Here is a 22093-nt window from a genome sequence, read left to right as displayed (position 1 = left end):
AGAATGACATCTTCCTACTACAAGCAAGGGAACTACTGCTGTTTAGAACATCACAGAACACGGTTTTAAAATAAATCTGAATCATGAATAGGATATATGATCATACTATAAATCATGAACTTATTTCAAAGGGTTTGGCCAAGTGGCATAAAGCTGTTCTAAAAGAAAATTTGATTAGTTTATACTAGTTTTGGTTTTGCATTTAATTATTTTAGAGTTTTCAGTTTTCTAATTCAGTTTCTTCAATCTGCAATGAGTGTTTGTGCAGCCAAACCGACAATCTGAACAGAGATTTGGCTAACAGTAAGGCTGAGTTTGTATGTTAAATAACATTTCTGTGAAGCCTTTTTTTTTCCTCCGTGGGTTTTGGCAGCAATGAAGAAGCACAGGTGTAGCACAAATATTTGGTTTGCATACGTAGATTTGTCTTTGTTTGAGAGAGCTAATGCAACATCCTGTCTGGTCTTTCCATTTCTTTTATATTCTTCCTCTATGTGAACAAATTTTATTTGCTTAGTTTTTTATTTCTCCTTTTTAAGTAGCTCAGCTTTTTGTTCTTTTTGAGACAAAGTAAACAAGTTAATGTGCATATTCAGGCATCGTGACAATCCATGCTGAGCTTTTAGCTTTTTAAGTGCTATGCTGACAAAGTTGTCTCAGATTTTGTAATCAACTATACAATTCAAAATGCATCTTAAATATACTTCTTCTGCCCCATGTTTTACTTCAAATACATGCAAATATCCTTTTCTTGCCTATTTATACCGGCACAACTCCTAATCCAAATTCAGACAAGTAAAAAAAAGAGTATTTTTCATACAAGCATGCAGAAACTTGGATGTCTCTCTGGCCATTTCCCTAATATTTAGTAGATCTCTCCATTGCAGTACAAACAGTTGTGACAGGTATGTGCTGCAAACATCCGGAGTGGTCCTAGAGTGTCTAGCACCACAACATTAACATTACATCCTTTGGTCCCCAGGAATTTATTTATTTATTTATTTTTATTTTTATTTATTTTTTATTTTTTATTTTTTATTAGATTGTACCTCCATCACACATATACTATCTCATCCAATCAAGACTGTATCTGCAGAGTTTGGGGGCCAAAAGTTCCTTCAGCCACTTCTCACCAATTTATGTGATTTTTCACTGCTGTCCTGCTGGGTGGTGTGAGCTGCCACTGTCACGTCGCCATGTGGGGATTTGGTTGGTCTACAAATATTTTTAGGACATAAGTGTGAGAGCAACAATGAGACCTGTATCTTGTAAATGTCATGGAAAAGATTGTGCTGTATGTAGACCAGCAGCATTATGTCAGTGATCATAAAGTTATGGCTGTCTGGTGTATGGCAGACACAGGGATATGGCTCTGTGCGTCTGCCATGTGTGGGCAGAGATTTTTTTTTATTTTTGTTAAAAGATTTAAAAATACTTTAAACATTTAATATTAAAAGAAATAGGAATAAGATAATAATCTAGACATAATATTTCAACCCCCACCTAAACTCAGTTCTTTGTGGCTTTGGGTAGTCTCTATGAGCTCGCCACATTTGCCTCTTGGATTTTTGCCCATTCCTCAGGGAGAAACTGCTCCAGTTCCTTCGTGTTGGATGGTTTTCTCTTGTGAACAGCGATCTGCCAGCCAGTGGCGGCTGGTGAAAAAAAATCTTGGTGGGGCTGGCCAATAGATTTCCCTGCCTAACCCAGTACATGCATTTAAATTAAAAGTCGGAAAATTACTACGATTCCACAATAAGCATTTAGTTAATAAAAAACATTGTTCACAAAGGATTATTTTGGTGGTTTTGTCTTATTAATCAATTTTACAGACTAATGCTAGAGGGTTTGCATACATTGTACATGTACGTATATTATTACAAAACGAACGTTTACGTCTTGACTTAAATATATATCCTATTTTTTTATTTATATAATGATTTAAATAGAACAATGACTAGTGCAAAATTAAGTTGTATTTACCGGAGATGAAGAGTAGACTGCAAATTCTGTTATGGTATGAGGGCTCCCACAGTCAATTTGGGATTGTCTGCCTGCATCCTCTTCACTGAAATTATCCATTTCTTTCTCCTTTCTTCGTCCTTCGGTAAACGACAGAAACGTACATCCGACGATTTGGAATGCCTCTGTGTGCAACCGGGAGCACAACAAGTCGTAGGCATTGTTTAGATTCCAAAAATAAACTAAAAGTACGCTGTAATTCACCCGTTTTGTCACGGTGGTCAGCGAAAACAGTACTGTTTTTGCTGACCACCGTGACCCGGATGTAGCGCGGATGTAGCTCGTGACGTCACGCGTGAAGTGCACCTATCACTGTGCAGCTAGGGCTACGACTCCAGGAGCCCCAAACCCATTCATTTTGGCGATGCTGATTGGCCAAATATTTATAAATCTTCCCTAGCAACAGTATACGATTGGTTATTTCGCTACACTTGTAGGGCTCCTTGAGTCACAGCCCCACAAGTGTAGAAGAAGAGAAATGATACGTTCTGTTGGTGGAAATGCACTGTTAAATGATAGAGTCAGTCAGTAGAAGTGTTTTAATAATTCTTATTACATGTAGCCACGTACTATAAAGTAAAAACTGACATTGATAATACTTTTAAAATCTATATTTATTTTGACTTTTCCCCTCCACATCTAGGGAGGGCAGCGCCCGAGCGCCCCCTATGGGCCAGCCGCCACTGCTGCCAGCCTAGCCACAGATTCTCAATTGGACTGAGGTCTGGACTTTGACTAGTCCACTCTGGCACATTTAAATGTCCCCCCTTAAACCTCTTGAGTGTTGTTTTAGCAGTATGCTCTGGGTCATTGTCCTGCTGGAAGGTGAACGTCCGTCCCAGCCTCAAATCACAGACAGACAGGTTCTGCTCAAGAATATTGCTGTATTTAGCCCTTTTTATCTTTACCGTGACTGAAATCAGTTTCTCATTCCCTGCTGCTCAAAATCACCCCCACAACATGATGCTGGCGCCACCATGATTCACAGTGGGGATGGTGTTCTTAGGGTGATGTGATGTATTGGGCTTGCAGAGGACATAGTGCTTTCCTTGGCCCCGAAAGTGTCAGTGATAATCTGATCTGACCAGAGCACCTTTCTTCATTCATTTGGGGAGTTGCCCAAAACGCGCCTTCTCAAAAAGCACCTTCTTTGGTTTAACACTTTTGTTATGTACATTTTCTGGCAGCTCTTTCATGAAGCCCAGCTCCATGGAGTGTACAGCTTATTTGGGGCCTATGGACAGATCTTCTAGTCTCTGCTGTGGAGCTCCTTCAGGGTTACCTCTGGTCTCTGTGCTGCCTCTCTGATTAATGCCCTCCTTGCCCGGTGTGTGAGTTCTGGTAGGCAGCCCTCTCTGGGCAGGTTTGTTGTGGTACCATGTGCTTTCCATTTGAAGATGATGGATCTGATGATGCTCTGGGGAAACATCAAAGATTTGGATTTTAATATCCCCATCCTGATTTGTACTTCTCAACAACTAAGTCCCTGACTTGTTTGGAAAGCTCCTTGGTCTTCATAGAGTGATGCTTCTTGCTCAGTGGTGCTGCAGCCTCCGAGGTTTTTCAGAAAAGGTGTGTTTATACTGACAGATCATGTGGAACTGTAATACTTCTGCAGCCATGTGCTTTCGTGTCTTGTTTCACTGGCTGTCAGCTGCCCTCCTGTGCTCTGCTCAACTGATTAATCAAGCAGCTCCACCTGCACTGAGCTCATTACCTCTGTATGAGTTTCACCTGCCATGCTGACTATTTAAGCCTGTTGTTAATAGTCAGTCCTCACCAGATTCTTGAAAGTTATAGTCTGAGTAAACCATCCTGTGGTTTCTTGATTGGTAGAAACAGGTGTAGAGCCAAATCCACACGTTGTCAATGGGTTTGCTGTCTGGACAGTGAAAAAGCCATCGTAAAGTTTAATATCAGCCTAGTTTACCCATTCTAAAACTAGATGTAGAGTATATTTAGGATCATTGTCCTGTTGGAATGTCTAAATGTGTCCAAGTTTAAACCAAAATGTGATCATCAGATAAAATAGATTGTAAAAACTATGAGAAAAGGTTAGGGCACCACAAAGCTTCAAGTCTGCCATAATATGGAAACACGTGAAAGACGACAAGCGTGAAGCAAGTTCTATGTTACAATTGGCTGAGAAGGTATTGACCAAAAACGAACCCCCTGCTCAAAAGCTTGATGGAAAGGTTCTTCTGTGGAAAAGTTTTATGAGCAGACAGACAAAAGCTCAACTACTGGCCATAGGAGTGAATGCTGCTTGTCGGGACTTTGATGCAATGAACTGGTTCCCTTTTATAGGAAATTTTTGACCAATCTGTATAATTTGATTGATTCTGACTTTGTAAAGTGCCTCGAGATGACATGTTTCATGAATTGGCGCTATATAAATAAAATCGAATTGAATTGAAGAAAAAATAGCAACACCTGCAGGACTCAATTTGAGGTTTGTCCTAACACGTCACTAATGGTCAAGCACAACGCAGGCAGCATCATGTTGTTAAAACTTTGTTTGAAATCAAGACTAGATATTAGAAACTTGGACAAAGTAGGGTGTTCCAATAGCACAATGATCCCAAACAGACATCACAATTGGTTTAGGAATAGATAAAACAGGTCACCTTAACTAACTCTAAAGCTCGTACCTGAGCCTGTGGGAAATTTGAATAAATAAAAGCTCAGGGAAGCAACTCGATTATAGAATTGCTACCATAAATGCAAAAAGCCACGGTCAGATATCCAGTCAGAACCATAAAAGTAGTTTGTTGATGACTATAAAAAGCATGTGGATGAGGTGCAGCTTCCTAAGGGAAAGTTAACCAAATATTACTGGGAGTGAATGTAACTACATTCAACTCCAAATTATTCCAAATTATTTGTACCCATGGACAAGCTGGATTAAGATTTTTTTATTCAAGATGTTTGTTTATGATGGAATATGATGGACAGCTCTAAAAAGATAAAACAATGTTAGCGTATCACAAAAATATCTGCTTTATGTCGCATGTAATTAAAAATGTTGTATAGTCTTCTCAATACTCGATGGAAAAATCTTTATAGGCACTCAGCCCCTTCTGATAGATGCTGAGAAGCTTTCTGAATGTTTCCACTCATATGTTGACCGTTTATCTTTGGCAGTGAGTTGCAAGTGTCTGTGATTGGAAGGCCTCCTTGCCATCACCCTAATATTTAATTCCCTCCAAAGATTCTGTATGAGATTGAAGTTTGAAGTCCTCCTGGGTCGTTCCAAAATTCAAAATTTGCTTCCAGAAAGAAGACATATTGGTCATATTAAAAGATTAACTTGAACCTAAATCGGGTTTGGTGTAAAAAAAAAAAAAAAAAATTGCAGACTTGACTGTATGAATAAATTTGACCGTGTGTGGATCAGATATCCCTTCTTGTTTTTAAGAAATTATCAAAGTTCTGTGTCGTTATATTCAGTCCAGCCTGAGAAACAGAATAGTTTCAATGAATTGCTAAAAGCTCAGAATTAAGATATTTACACCCGTCATGATTGTCTGTAAACTTCAAAACAGGTCACACCTCCAGATGAGTCCTGGCCTAGCAGGCAGAGAGACCCACATGTCTGGGTGCTCGTCCTATCAGTGCTAAACCCCCCCGCACTCCCCACACACAAGTCACCAAGCTGTATTTGACATTTAGCTTTTTGTATTTGCTGTATGAAGAGGCAAAGTCTTGTTTTGTTCAGATATGAGTGAACAGAGGTTTTAATCTTGTTTTTCATTTCATGACATTAACATCAACAACAGCGCCACTTAAATATAAACTCTGTGTAGGCAACATAAGATGATTGATAAAAAGACAGCCAGTAGTCGGTTCTTCTTGTGCTTTGATGTTTGAGGACTTAGCATCATTAATTCTATTGCTGCATGATGAAAAGCTTCAATTGACTTTTTGAAGGCATATGCAAGGGGTTTTCTTCTCCTCAGATTAAGAGCGATGGATTTGAAAAGGTAAAGCAAAAGGACTTCTTGTGCAGAGAGAATTTGAAATGATTAAAAAGCCATTAAATCCTTATTTCTTATTAGACTGACGTAAATGGGATTTAAGAGGGTTTTCATCTTGAAAAAAAAACTGAATGTTGTTTTCAATGGGCTTCTATTCGGACAGAGACTAATGTATAATTTTTATATGCTGTACAGGAGGCCTAATACAATAACCTGGACTAAATTATGATATTCACTCACCTTCAGCACATTAAGACCTCAAAGTCTAAACCACATTAATCCATCTTGATCTAGTTACAGTGAAGGTTTACATACATTTTCAAACCAACGGTAACAGCATTTAAAGAAATAAAAAAAATCTGAAACTGGCTCTTGATGGCATTTTCCTCAAGAGAAATTAGACCTACTGATACAAATTCAGCGGGACTCCACTGCACTACTCTATTGTTACGAACACTTTCAAGACTATTTTGCATTGTTGTATTGCTGTCAAAATGCCTCCTGACAATTCTCACTTAAAGGGATAGCTTGGGTGTCTTGAAGCGCAGGTAGGATCTGTAACAGTTTATTTCCTTGTTGAACTAAGACGTGTCACAGTGACTTTGTAGGGACATTAGGAAATGCTCAGAGCGGTGAGAGGCTAAGCGATAGACAAACCTGCTCGCTCAGCGGATTTTTAGTGACAATTTTAAAAAACGTGGCAACTAAAAAAATGTTTTACATGCAAACTGAAGACGGTTACATGTGAAATACTCTATCATGGCAGATACGACTGGTGTAGCAGTTTCAGAAGAAAAGCCAGGAATTATACTCATACAAATGAGATCAAAATCACAATAAAGCAGTCATGTCACCACGACTTTAAAAGAACACAATTAAAACTAGTTCTATCTGTGGAAAATAGCACATTAGCCGATACTAACTATACTGTTTTCTCAGCCATCTAATGTTGTTGTTACTTGGGAGAAGTGAAATAAGGTTGAGGCTGTTGTGATATGAATCCACCAGATCCCCCTGGGATATTTTTCAAACAAAAGTGAGATACTGAATAGCCCAGGTATGTACCATCTTAAATGAAGTTGCACAAAACATCCTGTGAGAAAATCCAACAGTTTCTCCATCCTTGGTAGAAAACAAAGCAAACGGACAACAGGCAGCTGGCGAGGTGGCGTGATTTCTGCCACTGAAGCTGCTCCGCTGACAGCAACCATGTGTACAAAAGCATACATATATATCCCCTTGATATGACATTTTTGGTTTGAGTTGTTTTAAATTGGTAATGACAGCTTAAATGGGAAGGCAGTCACATTAGCTGTTAGCCTACCTTTGCTCTGAGGGTTTGTTCACTTTTCTACAAACCTACTGGGACATGACGTCTACCTTCCCAATGGTAACCAACTGTCAATGATAACGACCTCACAGAGCCTCCCTTTGGAATATCCAAGCTATCCCTTTAAATGCAAACACCTCTAGGTTTGAAACCTTTTGTTTTTCATGGAAGAACATTGTATGGGTTTTTACAGCGTATGACCATCAACACTTACTGCATTCATAAAATATGGCTGTGCAGCTGAGTTCATCTAGCAGGACTGAACCTCAATTTGAGGCTGCACCGACTGTCTCTTAGGACACAGTATCTTTGAGAAAGCTCTTCGGAAGCTGCTGTGACACAAAGGGTACAGGAATGGGTTAATGGCCGAGTTCAGCCACAGAAGCCAGAATGTGATCTCATACCAGTAGTTCGCCACACATTCGCCGCCACAGGCGGCGCGGATGATCATAAGCAGAGTGTACGGAGCCCAGCATATCCCAAAAATACAGACGATAATAGCCAGCGATTTGGCTATCTTTTTGTCCCGGGAAAGGCGCGATCCAGGAGTTCTCCGGCCGGGCGCCATGCAGGAAGCTGTGTGCTGAAAGAGCCGGGAGTTTTTTCTGTGCGGAGAGAACCTCTCTCGCTGCACGAAAATCTGACTGGTGTCAGGGCACCCGCTAGAGGAGGGGGACAGAATGTCATCGTCCTCTATGACCGCCGAGATAGCGGCGGGCTCGCTGGAGGTAACCTTCCGGGTCTTCACGAAAAACACAGACCACGCCCCTCCGCCGTCCCTGTGGTTCTTAGGCTTCCTCTGCGGCTTAGCCTCGTCCTCCCCACCGGCGTTCCCGCTCTTGTTCCTCCGATGGATGTTAAGGTAGATGCTGAGGTTGAAGAAGGCCACCGACACGAACGGGGTGAAGAACTCAAAGGTCGACGCGCTGAGCAGAAAATACCAGGTGAAATAAAACTCTGCGTAGCACTCGTGGGCCGGGACTATGCTCTGGCCCACAATCGTTTCCCAGAAGATGATGGCGGGGCCGTAGAGGAGGAAGGCCAGCACCCACACCGCCACCATCTTCAGCATCGCCTGGCGGGTGATGTTCCTTTGAGCTCTGTATTTAACCTGCAAAGGGAAAAGGGAAATGCACGAGTGTGACTCAGAGCGGGGCTCTCTGAACATAAACTCTGCTCCACAACGCATCTGTTTGTGACTAACAAACAGGCACAGCTGCTTTAGCACAAACAGTTTGAAAAACCCACTGGTGTCTTCTCGAGACGAAGCCCTTATTGTGTTCTATCACCGCGGCGGGGAGACGCTGCGAATAAAACCCACTCATGACGCACTCACTCCACGGTGTGTCACTGAAGCCAAAGAGAGCAGGGGAATGTTGGGCTGAGAGCCACATTCACTGATGCAACACGGCTTTGAAAGAGACATCTGGTTTCCCCCTCGCTCCTTCTCTCTGCATTTAACTTCACCTCCTCTCAGTCTGCGCTATCGTTTAGAAGGGTTCCTCTATTCACTATTCTTTGCGGGTTGTTTTTTTTTGTCGTTGTTGTTGTTGTTCCCCTGTCCTTTCTCTTCTTAAATCAAAGTGCCTCTGCGCATTGCCGCAGCTGGGCATGTTGCTGATGCCGCCGTTGCCGCCGCCGCCGCCGCTGTGGCTAAAGACCAAGTGGAGAAAAAGACAAGAGAAAAAAGTGATAATGACATGGCGCCTCTTTGTGATCGCCCCCCTAATTGGAGCTGGCCTCGATCTTGAGTGTTGCCAGCAAAAGCAAAGACACTTCAGAGGTAAATGAAAGAGATAATGCTCCCCGCAGATTTGAAATGAACACTGAGGAGATACGATTTCATCGCGGCCTATTGAGAACTGTCAGTCAACACGAGATCAAAATAGCTGAAGCAAGAGGCAGGGTTTAATTATTTATCTCCAAGCACAGCAGCGGTTAAACTAAGAAATAATAGATTGTGGAAATATGTATATTATAGGACCAGATTCAAACATCAAAACGTTCTCTTCATTCTGAAAAACACCACCAATAATTGGGTCATTTAACAGCCTCCTTGATAGCAATGTGTTATTTTGCTTCAATTAACCTTACAAGAGGCAGGTTTTTAAAAGAGCGAACGAGCAGGGAGAACCAGCCGACATCATGGACTTTCATTTGTTTTGGTTCCAGATCACACCGTTTTTCTACCGGCCCCGGAAAACTGACTTCCACCATCCCTCTCTGCTTCCTCTCCTACGAAGTTTCACACCCACTAACGATCAACGAAATGCTTCCTGACCCCTGCATTACATACCTGCAGCATCTGGATTACCGAATGCTGCGTTCAGAATACCAGTGAACCGGTGGGTCTGAAATCACATCTATGTCACTTTCTCACAGAGAGTGCGAAACACACATTGTGTCGTTTCAAAGGTTTTACTGTATCAAAAATCGTTGAGGGCAATCCAAGAGTCGGAGATGGGAAATCAAACCCAGGTTCCAGAAAAGAGAATCTGACTTTTTGTCATGTTTTTTTTTTTTTTACTTTGATTGATTGGTTACTAGTGTTCTCAAGGCTAAATGAACCACTTAAAGATTCAGGAATTTTGAGTTGAGTTTCTGGTGAAATGTTGATAAGCAGGAAACATTCCTAGCCGGAGTAGATAGCTCTCTTGGTGTTTTCATATGGGAGAAATCTACATAGGGTAGTTCAAAATGGCCGAAGCTAACAACTAGTCTGAGAAGGGCCAACAATGAAAATCCGTCCAACAGCGCCTGTGTTTTAATTCTTAAATCGTTACTGTTGTAAATGTTAAATTGTAACCGTAAACCGTAAACTCCTACATTTTATTTGTCAAATTGCTCGTAGCTCATATACTTTTTACAGTTGTTTTGTTACGGCCGCCTTTCTTGGCCTTATGAAAGAGGTCCTGATCTCAATGGGTCTTTTATCTGCTTAAATAAAGGTTTTATGAAAAGACTAATGTGGACCATTTTAAACAACTCCAATATCAAAACATCACAGCGGTTTATGAACATTATCTGAATTACCATTTAAGCCCTTTGACATCTTCGCGTTGGCCTGTAATTTGTAGAGAAAATAGTAGATTACTCATGAAATGGGGGTAGGAGGCGACGTGCCACTATTCATCTTCCTGTTTCAAACTCTTACTGAGAAGGGAAGGTAAAACATTTCTGATCCTGTCATGAAAGTAAAGCAGAGTAAAAAGCTAAAACATTACAGCTGTTTAAATAAACTAATCTTTGTAGACTCTTACGCTGTTTCACTTTCTATGACCTGGTTATTCTGACCGGAAACACGTTTTCCTTCCCCGGGATGTGTTTCACACAGGAAGATCATTGATTGGGCACCACCCCCGTCTCCATTTCATGTGCAAATAACACATAATATTCAGTTAAATGCAATCAATGCCAATGCAACAACAATTTAAGCAAATAATAAAATAGCATTCTTATCAACTACTGTGATGTTTTTCATATTGGAGTTGGTTTAAGTTGCTGTACAACGCTAAAGTCTTTGGTCTGTGATCCACTTGGATTAGCCAAAGGTTCATCCTTCCAAACCAGCAAATCTGGATTTATAAAAAAAAAATTAAAAAGAGAGTAATCCAATCCAGGAAGGAAATTGACTGCTTACAACATTTTGACAGACCCTTACTTCAGAATCACTAACAAGTCTTTAATGTGTCACCACTTCTAACACATCCACAGACATAAAGATACGTCTAATTACACAGGCTTTGTAGCGCTGCTAAGTGGCAAGCAAGACAAACTTCATCGGCAAAAACATATTTAAGTGGTACATATTCATGAGTCATAAACTGGTCAGAAAATATGGAAATTCAAATGGTGGATGCCTACCGATACAGGATTCCTTGTGCATACAATTCAAATATTGATAATCATGAAAAATATGTTGCTTTTTACTCCCTCTGGGGAAAAAAAAGGCATTTACATATATAGGCATTTTAGGGATTTTAGGGACAGTCCCTAGGAAGCTAAGGGAGCTGAAAAAAGTGTTTTATTTCTTTCCTAGTAAAGTGGAAAACCTATTTTGAACCTGCATTTTCAAAACCTTAATATAAGTCAACCTTTCCTGCAGACCATTGTGCATTTTTTTTGTTTTACAGAATGAGAAATGTTATAAGATTCTTTAGTAGCAGTCCAGTGAATTTACCTAAGGGATATTGGCTGCTACAAGTTATTTTCTGCTGTGATAGGTTTAGGTAAAACAAAAACACAATTTCAGTATTTACACCAAGGTTTTAAAATAAAAACTATTATTCATATGAGAGTAATGGGTAATATTCATATAGTTTCTATAAAATGACTGTTACTGTTTACCACAGCTAGAAATACTCCTAAATAGTCAAATTTATTCACTCCTACAAGTAGAAAGCAGGAGCCAGTGCCGGCCGAGCATCCGTGTGGAGCAACAGATGTCGAAGGTGCAGAGCTATTTAATGCGCCAAACTGATTATTCTTTCTTGTAAGCTTGGGAAAAGTGTAGAAGGCTCCTTTAAGCCATCTGACCAGCGGTCCACAGCAACAGGTGGGTTAACTGCAACGCCACTTAATGCTCACAATCAGCCAAAGGAATATCTGATCCTTCCGGTATGATAATGAAAACCCTTTGAGTCTAGAAGCCGGCATCTTGGAGAGATTTCGCCGTTTTGAAACAATTATGTTTTCAAACAATTACGTTTTCAAACCTTGGTATACTTTGGCACCAGCAACCAGCCCGTGCCTACATGTCTGTCTTCAGTACAGGTGTAAGCCTAACACTCATTATGCTTTGTTAAAAGGTCACTGAAATGAGTTGATCGACGACGTTTAATTATCAATCTGATTAATCCGATTATTACAGAGCTAATATGTGCCCTGATAATGAGACATGATATCATCCCGAAAGAAAAAAAAAAAAAAACTTGAGAGAAACTGTGGAAGTCAGCGACGTCTCCTTGCACCAAAATCTGCCATGGGGTGTGACACCTTCTTTGAAGTGACTGGGCTCCTATATGTGCCTCTCGTGTGTGCGTGTATGTGCGGTAATGAGCATCTTCACTCACTGCCCTAGTGACTGACAGGAAGCGGTCATAACTAATGAGGACAATGTTGAAGACAGAGGCGGAGCAGAGCAGGTAGTCCATGACCAGCCAGACTTTGCAGAGCCCCTTCCCCAGCATCCACCTGCCGGTCAGATTGTAGGGGATGTACACTGGGATGCAGAAGGCACCTGGGACACACACACATGGACAGAGAGAGAGAGAGAGAGAGAGATAAAGAGCAAGAGAGAGAGAGTGAGAGAGAGAGAAAGAGAGATACTGCATGATGATTCAACACCTCCAAATCATTAATATTCACACCTCTCCACAGTCTGAATGCCAGCCCTTCACATGTGACAAACCCAATTTTAAAAAGATTATCTTGGCTCAAAAAGAGTATATATATATTTAGGAAACAGTTTTTCTTTTTCATTAAATTTATTTTAATTACCCTCAGCTAAAGTAACGACGTAAAGGGGCGCGACTGCCCAGCTACTATAATTTAAAAATGTTACAATATTGAGCTCATTAGTGCGTAAATTGCACAAAATGCTGAAGAACAGATTTAGACGAGAACACTGCCAATCAACAGCTTACATGTTAGTATCTGTATTGGATCGTGCGTAATAAGCACTCCTACGGATAAATTAAATAAGTAACACCTTAGGAGAAAAAAAAGATAAGCTCATGTGAACACCAACTTACCCACGAGAAAATCGGAGATGGCGAGGTTCAGAAAGAAGTAGTTGCTCTGATTCCTCAGGGTTTTATCCACGATAAAAGCCATGATGACCAGCGCGTTCCCTGCCACCACCACGATCACCAGAGTCACCATGAGGACCGATAAGATCACCCCCAGGTAGACCGGGAGCACGATCCCAGCCTCGGACACGGCAGGCGTCAGGTTGGCGCTGGAGTTGGACTCCAGGATGTGCGCGCCCATAGTTAAAGCGGAGCCGCTATCATTGTAGGCTTGATAACGTGTCACTGGGCGCACGGAGACGCAGCAAAGGTCCGGCAGCGCGTCCGAGAGTTCCGCCCCACTTTAATAATATGGAGCTGACTGGAGACCAGAGGCTGGATAAATTCCCCAAATGTCCCATTTTCCCCCCTCAGTGGAATACAAAACTCTCCTTTCCTAAAAGGTCTTTTTCCTTTCTTTTTCAATTAAACTATATTTTAACGACTGTATATCCACAGGCTGTTCTCTCCCTCCTTGACTTCCAGTTAACAATGGGATGTGCTGCTGGATGTGCTGGTGCCACAGAGCGCGCACAGCTGATTTTGTCACTAGTGTCAAGTCAGACAGCAAGAGAAGCCAGCATCCGCTCACATTGTTCAAATAAAGCTCCCACGGGCGTAATGGCGTTAAACCGACCATGGTGAGACCAAATTAATGTGGAAAGCTACCACAAGCCTTCTATTACACACGACTATATGGGTTATAAAAAGACAGAGATACATTCATGTGGATAGAGGTGGTGCGAGAAAGCTGGGCCTTTATTTTGAAGACAAGGCAACTTCCGGTGTTTCTCTGTCCACCTCCATTAGTCTAGTGCGATTAAAAACACTTGTTCCTTCGGGTTTCTTTGGAGCGCGAAAATTGTCACAATTCCCAGAATACAAACACATTAAATCAACATTTATTTGTATTTAAATCATTTTATGGAGTAAATCTCAATAAACTTTTATTTGCGCAAAATGTTAATAACGATTTTAAGGGTGAGACAGCCCTCCTCATCTTGGCATTAAGTTATCAAACTAGCAAATCTTTATATAATGCTGCTAAGCAGCACAAATTAACCTTTTTAGAAATTTAGATTGTACCGTGTTGCCCAACCAGTAACCATTTAGACTGGAGACAAATGTTGAAATGCTCGTTCTTGAATGTTACGGAGTTTTCAAAGACATTATTTTAGTTGTCAGCCTTTAACAACCTTGGATTTATTAAATGGGTTTTAGAACTCCCGAGCATAACAGACACAGGTTGAACTTGATCATATCAACAGAGTCTATAGTTTCATTTAAATGAATTTCTAATGTTTTACTTGGAGAAAAGGTAATTTTATATTTTTTGGATTTTAATTCAATAGACCAATTTACAAGGGTGCACGACTGCCTGTGTTGAAAGAAAGTTACAAGAAATTCTAATTGCAATAGGAAACACAACAAACAGAGTAGGCGAAAAATGCTACTTTTTGGCTTCATCAGACGGTAGCACATTTTTCCTTAGCCAGGATAGGGGAAGTACAGAGCTACATTGCAGGGCAACCAAGAAAGAAAACCTGTAAGAGGGTGCAAAAGAGTTGCGGCAGGGGTGGCGGTTCACCCTCCCGGAGGAAAACAACAGTAAACATACAGCCAGAGCTACAGTGGGATTAAAGAATAGCCACGTGTTAGGATAGCCCAGTCAAAGCCCAGGCCGAAATCTAGCAAATAATCTGAGGCAAGAATCAACCATTGATATCCTAAAATATATTTAATCCACTCTGAATTACTCTAATCTGTGTTGTGCAAAAGATAACTGAGGCACAACCCAAAAGAATCGCAACTGTCGGCCCACCTGCAAAGCATCAAGCACAAATGCCTGCCACACTTTTCAGATTGTGATTTGTAAAAAAGAAAAAAGAAAAAAAAAAAGCAGTTTGAAAATCACGTGACAGCTTTACTATCATGCACTCATTTGTGCTGCTCTACCACATACAGTTCCAGTTAAACGCGTATTAGTTTATGGTTGTACCATTAAAGAGAGCTCGTAGGGTACGAATAGTTTTTATAGACAATAAGTGTCAAGAGGAAATGAGTGGATGTGGACTACAAAATACAACACCAGTATAATGCAATCTATGTGACAAAAAGAAATAGCCACATGAGGTTCATCAACTTAATTGAGGCAATCACATGCTGAGCAATCAAACGGGGGGTAAGTCAGACTGTATGCATCACAGTTTACTCTCTATCGGGTTAACACAAACACCCACCCCTGAACTTGCCGTTAGATTGTATGGAAAGCAATCTGCGAATGAAGAAAATGTCAAATTCATCAAATAGTCATAAGGAGAAGAAGACATCTAAAAAAGCCTCCATCAGAATGTCAGACGGCAGAATCATTGTGGCTCGGTGATGACAAAGTGGCTGTGTCTGACGCAAAGTGCTCGACAGGCAGGTGGCAACTGTCACAGCACACGACAAATCAAAAAGAAGAGAGCCAAAACGATCTTCTGGAGAAAAAAAATAACTTCAGATGGTCGAACGTTGACAGAATTTCTATTTCTTTTCTCCCCAAACTGCACTGCTGTCAGATATTTGTCTTTTTTAAAACCGACCCCAGGTTCTCAGCAGAAGTACGACGTAGGGAGATTTTTGGCCATTGTGCCTGAAATGTTAATGTTTTAATACAGGAGCGCTCAGTTATCCCTTTGCCTTGTGATCAGTGCTCCATCCCATTCATCGTCGAATGGCTGCTCGAATCATTGGGCAAAGTTGCTGGGGATTTTTTAATCGCAATTATTTTTTTCATGCCAGTGTTTTTTGCCAAAAAAAAACACTGCTGTGTTTCACTGATTCGTGGGTGGAAACAGTGTAGTGGCCAGCTCTTCTTCTTTTCTGGACCTATTCTTGTACTTCCTGCAGAATGCCAGTCGGACATCGATGCTTTTCTTGGACTGAAGTGGTTTCTTTGCTGCTTTTCTTGACATCAGACTGAGGTCCAAATCTTTTTGCCTCACTGTCTGGGCAGAAACACGTCTACCTGCAGCTATTTCTGAGCAAGCTCTGCACTCAACCTGCATCTTCAGGAAACAATCCTTCTGCACTTGCCAGGTTTTCTTTAGCTACCTGATAATTTGATAAATGGTTGATTAGCTGTCGTGATAACCTCCCCTGTGACACCGATTTGCTGCTAAGAGGGGATGGCAGCAAGTGTTTCCTTGTGTGTGCCAATGGTTGACAAAAGAACAACAATTTAAAGCCCCATGCATTTTCATAACAACCACTCTGTTCCTCTAATTCATGCATATGCGGAGTGAAATCAGCTGCCCGGTCCTCTGTGCCCGTCGTAGCTAAACATAAGAGGACTGAAATGATTCAGCAGGTTCATTTTCATATTTATGAACTTTTCTATTAAATGTCTCCTTTGATTTCTCCTGAAAGATATCTGGAATCAACACAAACTGCCACCATATTATTAGTGTAACGTTTCTTTCTGTCTCCCGACTTTTAGCAACAACTTCATATTTCTGAAATAAGGAAAAATACTGTTATCACACTAACATCCGGTCTATAGTAACACCCGGCGATTATTCAAAACCGAGTTGTTGTTGTTTTTCTTTTTTTATAAATTTGCATGCGCGTGCGCGCACACACACACACACACACTCAACTCACAGCTAAGAACAATCTGGAGAGATCAATCAGCCTACCAGTCATGTTTTTGGACTGTGGGAGAAAACTAGAGTACAACCCTGCGTGCACAGGGAGAACATGCAAACTCTGTGCTACAGTTCTACCAACTGCACTAGCATACAGCTACACTTTGTTTAAGTTAAGATTCAAAAGTAAGCTGACAAAACATATGGTTGGGAGCAAATGATTCGCAGTGTCAGAAAAAGACTGCCTCCACAACCGCCTTTATGCTCAGGAACGTCTACGTCTGAATTCTGTCTGTAGGTTTAAAGCTGGCATAGTTTAGGTACTGTATCATTTTTGACTAAAATCAGGAAAACCAAATAGATGTGGACTTTTTTTTCAAAGATGAAAGGAAAATATGCATTTCAATAGTATATTGAGGGACCTCATATGAGACCGAGAGCGTTATACAGATTCCTGTTTTAACAGCAGAACTCATAATTAGCTGGTGATCTATCTTTACAGTAGAGACGATGAGAAGTGCGCCTGTGCAGCCGGCAAGCGTAAACTAAAAAGGAACGTGCACACACACGCGCGTCAGAACGATTGGCACGTGGGACAACTAACAGCAAAGGCAATATCCCCAGAACTTGAGGCAGAGAGAGGGATGAGGGCAGGACCAAACCTCTGACCAATCCCTGCCATTCGGACCAAAGGACAGTGATTGGTCAGAGTTTTACAGGCCTGCAGCTCTCACAGGGATCATTTTTTTTTCTTTTCTGAATATATAATATATTGACTTCTTTCTGGATGGAAGGAACATTTCCCCCAGCATAACAAAAATTGTTTCCTAACAGGATTACTATAGTTTTAATATATTTATTAGTTTTGGAACGTTCTTGTAAACATTTTGGCATTATGGGCTTCCATACTTGCAGATTTTAACATCTACAGTATCTGCGCATTACTGCAGAAAAAAAGTCCCAATCTGTCTTCCAGGATGTCACAGTTCTTCCAATGAGTGTCACCCCAATCAGCAGCAGGAAGTGTACGGGTGAAGTGTGTAACCCTAAGACAGCTAATTATTCTCCTCAGTCTTGAATATGAATATTAGATCCATACAAGTCCAAAAAAAAAAAAAAAAAAAGATTATGGATTGAGATGATTGGGTTCAGTGTGATGACAGCTTGTCAGAGAGATAGAAATCTCTGCTAAGTGAATTAGCTGTTATTACCCCTTATAGCCGGCATGCGCAGAAATCCAGTGCATCTTGTGTGCGCTATCATTTAAATGAAATGTCAGTCTGCAGCACGCTGCCCGCTTTATCTCCCCAGGTTACAGAACACACATGGCGCCGCACGTTTCTGCGGCGACAGCTGTTGCGCCCGTCAGATGGAAACCCATCTGCCGAACTCCAAGGTATCTTTGGGAAACTTGCCGTGCCTTAATATGCAGGCAGTGTCCAGGATAGGATGGAGTGACACCAACACAGAGAGCTGAGGAGGACAGGAGATGAGGAGAAGTCCCCGGAGAGGAGCCTAAGTGAAGTAAACGCTCGGAGAGGACGGGAAACTGTTAACAAGTTGAATATTTAACAGGCTTCATGCGGATGTCAGATACGGATGGGGAAATTGGGCATGTGAATAATGTGTGTGTGTGTGTGTGTGTGTGTGTGTGTGTGTGTGTGTGTGTGTGTGTGTGTGTGTGTGTGTGTGTGTGTGTGTGTGTGTGTGTGTGTGTGTGTGTGTGTGTGAGGGGGGGGTGAAATTTCATTTTGTTGAGCAGTGATGTGGATCAGCATATTTCTGTGAACTCTGGACACTGTGTGTGAAATTTAGTTCAGCTCCAGATTTGGGATGAAAGATGAACTAGGTGAAATTTTTTCTGCTTTCAGATGGTGCACCGGTAAAGAAAACCCCACAGTCTGTAAATGGCAAAGTCTCTTTTAATGAAACACGTTCAGCTGTAAAGACTTCATTGAAGACTTCTCAGATAAACAAATATACGCTTCGATGTATTGTAGACTTAGAGGCTAAAGCGCCATACAAATATAGGATCTTTTTTTACGTCGTCACATTACAACCAGAAACTTCCGCCTATTTTACCGGGATTTCATGTGATCGACCAGCATGAAGTCATGCACAGCTGTGAAGTGGAAGGAAGATGTTGGATGGTTCTCAATTTTTGTAAAAGGCAAATAAAAATGTAAAAACTTGCCACAACCCTCTTTACTCTGATACCCTTAAATAAAATCAATTACAACCAACGACCCTTAAAAATCAACAGAAATAACTGCTTTCCTCCTTCTTGCCACCTCGAGTGAAAGATATATATTCTTTCCTGTTCCTCTTGAGTTTGCATAGGACAACTCTTGCAAGTTTCATGTTCAAATAAGAAAAAAAAAACTACATTTTCTGGCCTGCATGGAAAACAAAAAACGTTTTGTGCTGCAGAAAATACTTCATATACCCCAGAACATCCACGCCATTCCCACCATGAAATACATCTGTGGAAGCATCATGCTGTGGGGATATGCATCTATGGCCAGGACAGGGAAGCAGGTTAGAAGTGATGGGACTTCTAACCTGTCGGGACTTTGATGCAATCAACTGGTTTCCTTATATAGGACATTTTTGACCAATCTGTATAATCTGACCCAATCTGTATAATATGATTGAACTTGACTTTGTAAAGTGCCTTGAGATGACATGTTTCATGATTTGGCGCTATATAAATAAAATTGAATTGAATTGAATTGAATTGAATTAAATTGAATTGAATTAACCTGTGCAGGGGTGGGTAATCCAGGTTCAGTTAATAAAAACTCTATACAGAGATTAGTCGTAAACTCTGTATAGAGTTTTCAGCACTTCATTTCCACTGTCTACAGCGTAGACAGGGACGAGTGCTTAAACCAGCGGTCCCAAGCTCACGGCTGAACGGAGATTCGATTCAGCTGTGCAGGGCGAGGGACACATGTAGTAAAACTGGCAGGACACTCGAGGATTTGAGTTTGAGACCACTGATTTCAAATGCTGTGGTTAAGGGAACAGGAAGCAGGAAATCTAGGCAGGGTCTTTACTTTCTGAAGCATAATTAACCCACCTCTGCTGCTCTAACATATGCATCTCCAATCCAAACCATTGAAGTTTAGGTTGTAATGTGAAAATGTGTGACATTCAAGGCTATTCAAACACCTTTGAAAGGCACTCTAAATAAATTATCTGGAATAGAAATAAAACATATCAAGGTGACGATTTTTTTTGACAAGGCCAAGTCACCTAAAACGAGGCGTTTCATTTATTTAAGAAACAAACAAATCCTTCCTCTGGATCCTTATCCTGCCGAACTTCACTTCGCCTTCTTGCCTTTTGGTCTCTTGGTCTTTGCTCCCGACTTGCAGGCCTCATCCTGTGAAACAAGAGGACGGGATTAGAGAATGAGCAGACTGATGATTATTTTGCCTCGGTGCTCCATTTAAACTGTGCCAAAGCCTTTCTCTCGCAAAAATATTTGAGTGCCGCTTTGTAGCTCGTGACAGACTCTCTAGCCGAAACTCCCGCTGTGTGTGCAAATATGCAAATTACAATGTGGTGATTGACACGCACCATACTGTTCTAATGTATTCCAATAATTGCATCAAACTAAACATTGCATTCCTAAGTACTCTTATCAAATGTCCCCCGCCTTGCTACAACGCCGTCGACCCAGCCTCCCGGGCTGCAGGCCTCTGAAAGCTTTGTTACGCACGGCAAAGTGACGAATGTTTTCCAACAAAAAAATAATAATAATCAGATTCTTTAACACCCAGGCACTGTTTCACAGCTCAAAAAGCCTTTGCAACAGTTTTAAATACTCCCCTGTATATTTTGCGCCCCTAGACTGATTTAGTGCAGGTTCTCCCTCTGAGTTTTGGCTAACAGCTAATAAATGACTTGAATGCTGCAAAATAACTGGCAGCAATCTTTTGCTATTCAGGTGTAAAAAAAAAGGCAGTCTAGCTTGCATTCACAAAGCTTTTTTTTTTTTTCCTTTTTCTTTTTACCTCCTTGCTCCAAGTTCAGGTGCCAAGAGATTTCATCCAATTTTGGCTTCAACTTTGGCAAAGCTCTTGAACGAGAGGAGGAGTAAAAAGACGGCGTTAATAAGATTTCGATCAGCAGCATCTCTTTGGAGATTAAACTGTTGTAGCTTCAGGGTTAATTACGTGTTCTGCTCCTTTTCTCGCATAAACTCGTTGCCAAGAGTCTTGGCTAGCCGTATTTTATCAGTCATACCCTGCGCACGATGAAAAAAAAAAAAAACTTTACTCTGGGGATGTCAGGATGGCCAAGGGGGTCAGGATACAAAAAAAAAAAAAAAAAACACGTTTGTATTCTGCTTGGAGCATTGGCTGCTATGTGTTTCATTGTTTCATGCCTCCTTTTAGCGCGTATAAACTGCCTGGAACTTAAACCATATCACAAATGTCCATGTACTGCATAGATTATCCCCCAGAGAAGGGGCTTCACCTTTGCAATCTGTGCGGCCATTAGGAAGGGGAACTGAAAGCTCTCCACGTCCGACTGAAAATATTGGAACTAAACATATTCGAGACGATCGTATTTCCCTCATAATAATTTGCAACCACTTAAATAATCAAAGGACATTTTTCCCTTTCGCCACCATCAAAATTGTAACGCAAGAACATAAAAGAGAAACAAATACATCCAAATCAGCCTCATGTTGGATGTGATTGTATTGCAGTCCCAGCCTCACAGCTTCATCGTTACTGGCAGAGATTCATCGCCTCAGCAATCAAAAATATGGGATTTCTCCTATAATGTCATGTTAGAGACACACATTTCAATGTATTTTAATTAAGTTTTACGTGACAATCCATCACAAAGCAACTCATTACAAAGTGGGTTCAATCTCATTATAAATCCTGCTGCTTTAGAAAGCTTCAGAGGTTTGTTAGAGAACATTGGTGAAAAGAAAAAAAAAAAAAGCCTTTCACTAAACAGCAGAAAGGTCAGGGTAAATTATTTAAACGTTCAAGGCAGGGTTAATATCCCAAGCTTTAAACATCTTACCGTTTAAACCATCATTTGAAAATGGGAGTATGGCACAAAGGCAAGCCATGTCCTAAGTGACGGTCCATTTGCAGTTGGCCACAAGCCATATAGCAGGCACAGCAAGGCAAGAACGCTCCGCTCAGATGATCATTTTTCAAAATCAAAATTTTGGGCAGCATAACACAAATACCACATCTGGCAGAAAACTGCCACAGCAGATAAACCTGAACAACCCCCTCTTGACAATAAAAAATGGGGTGTGGCAGCACTGGAGAAGAGCTTCTTCAGCAGGGACTGGAGGGAAACTGATCA

The 22093-nt window shown here is 41.1% G+C and overlaps 2 protein-coding genes across 5 annotated transcripts in view; both read right to left on the bottom strand.

Annotated features, from left to right (window-relative positions):
* Window positions 1–4922: 4922 nt before the first annotated feature.
* Window positions 4923–13656, bottom strand: LOC105928845 (histamine H3 receptor). The gene is made up of 3 exons (XM_012866361.3): window positions 13083–13656; window positions 12402–12568; window positions 4923–8440 (listed from the first exon to the last, which is right to left on the bottom strand). Exons 1-3 carry the CDS (start codon window positions 13318–13320, stop codon window positions 7580–7582), a joined length of 1266 nt encoding a protein of 421 aa, XP_012721815.2. The 5' UTR covers window positions 13321–13656; the 3' UTR covers window positions 4923–7579.
* Window positions 13657–18649: 4993 nt separating this feature from the next.
* The window catches only part of impact (impact RWD domain protein), a 39257-nt gene continuing 35813 nt past the window's right edge, over window positions 18650–22093 (bottom strand). For all 4 annotated transcript variants that reach the window (XM_036141464.1, XM_036141465.1, XM_036141466.1 and 1 more), the window contains 2 exons: window positions 19510–20135; window positions 18650–19309 (listed from right to left, as the gene is read on the bottom strand). In XM_036141464.1, the coding sequence (XP_035997357.1) occupies window positions 20076–20135 (60 nt within the window). In that variant the 3' untranslated portion in view covers window positions 18650–19309; window positions 19510–20075. The remainder of the gene's footprint in view (window positions 19310–19509; window positions 20136–22093) is intronic.

This window comes from Fundulus heteroclitus, chromosome 9 (genome assembly GCF_011125445.2).
Source record: "Fundulus heteroclitus isolate FHET01 chromosome 9, MU-UCD_Fhet_4.1, whole genome shotgun sequence".
Taxonomy (NCBI): domain Eukaryota; kingdom Metazoa; phylum Chordata; class Actinopteri; order Cyprinodontiformes; family Fundulidae; genus Fundulus; species Fundulus heteroclitus.
Note: the sequence above shows the minus strand (reverse complement) of the source record. Positions and strands in the feature narration are given on the sequence as shown.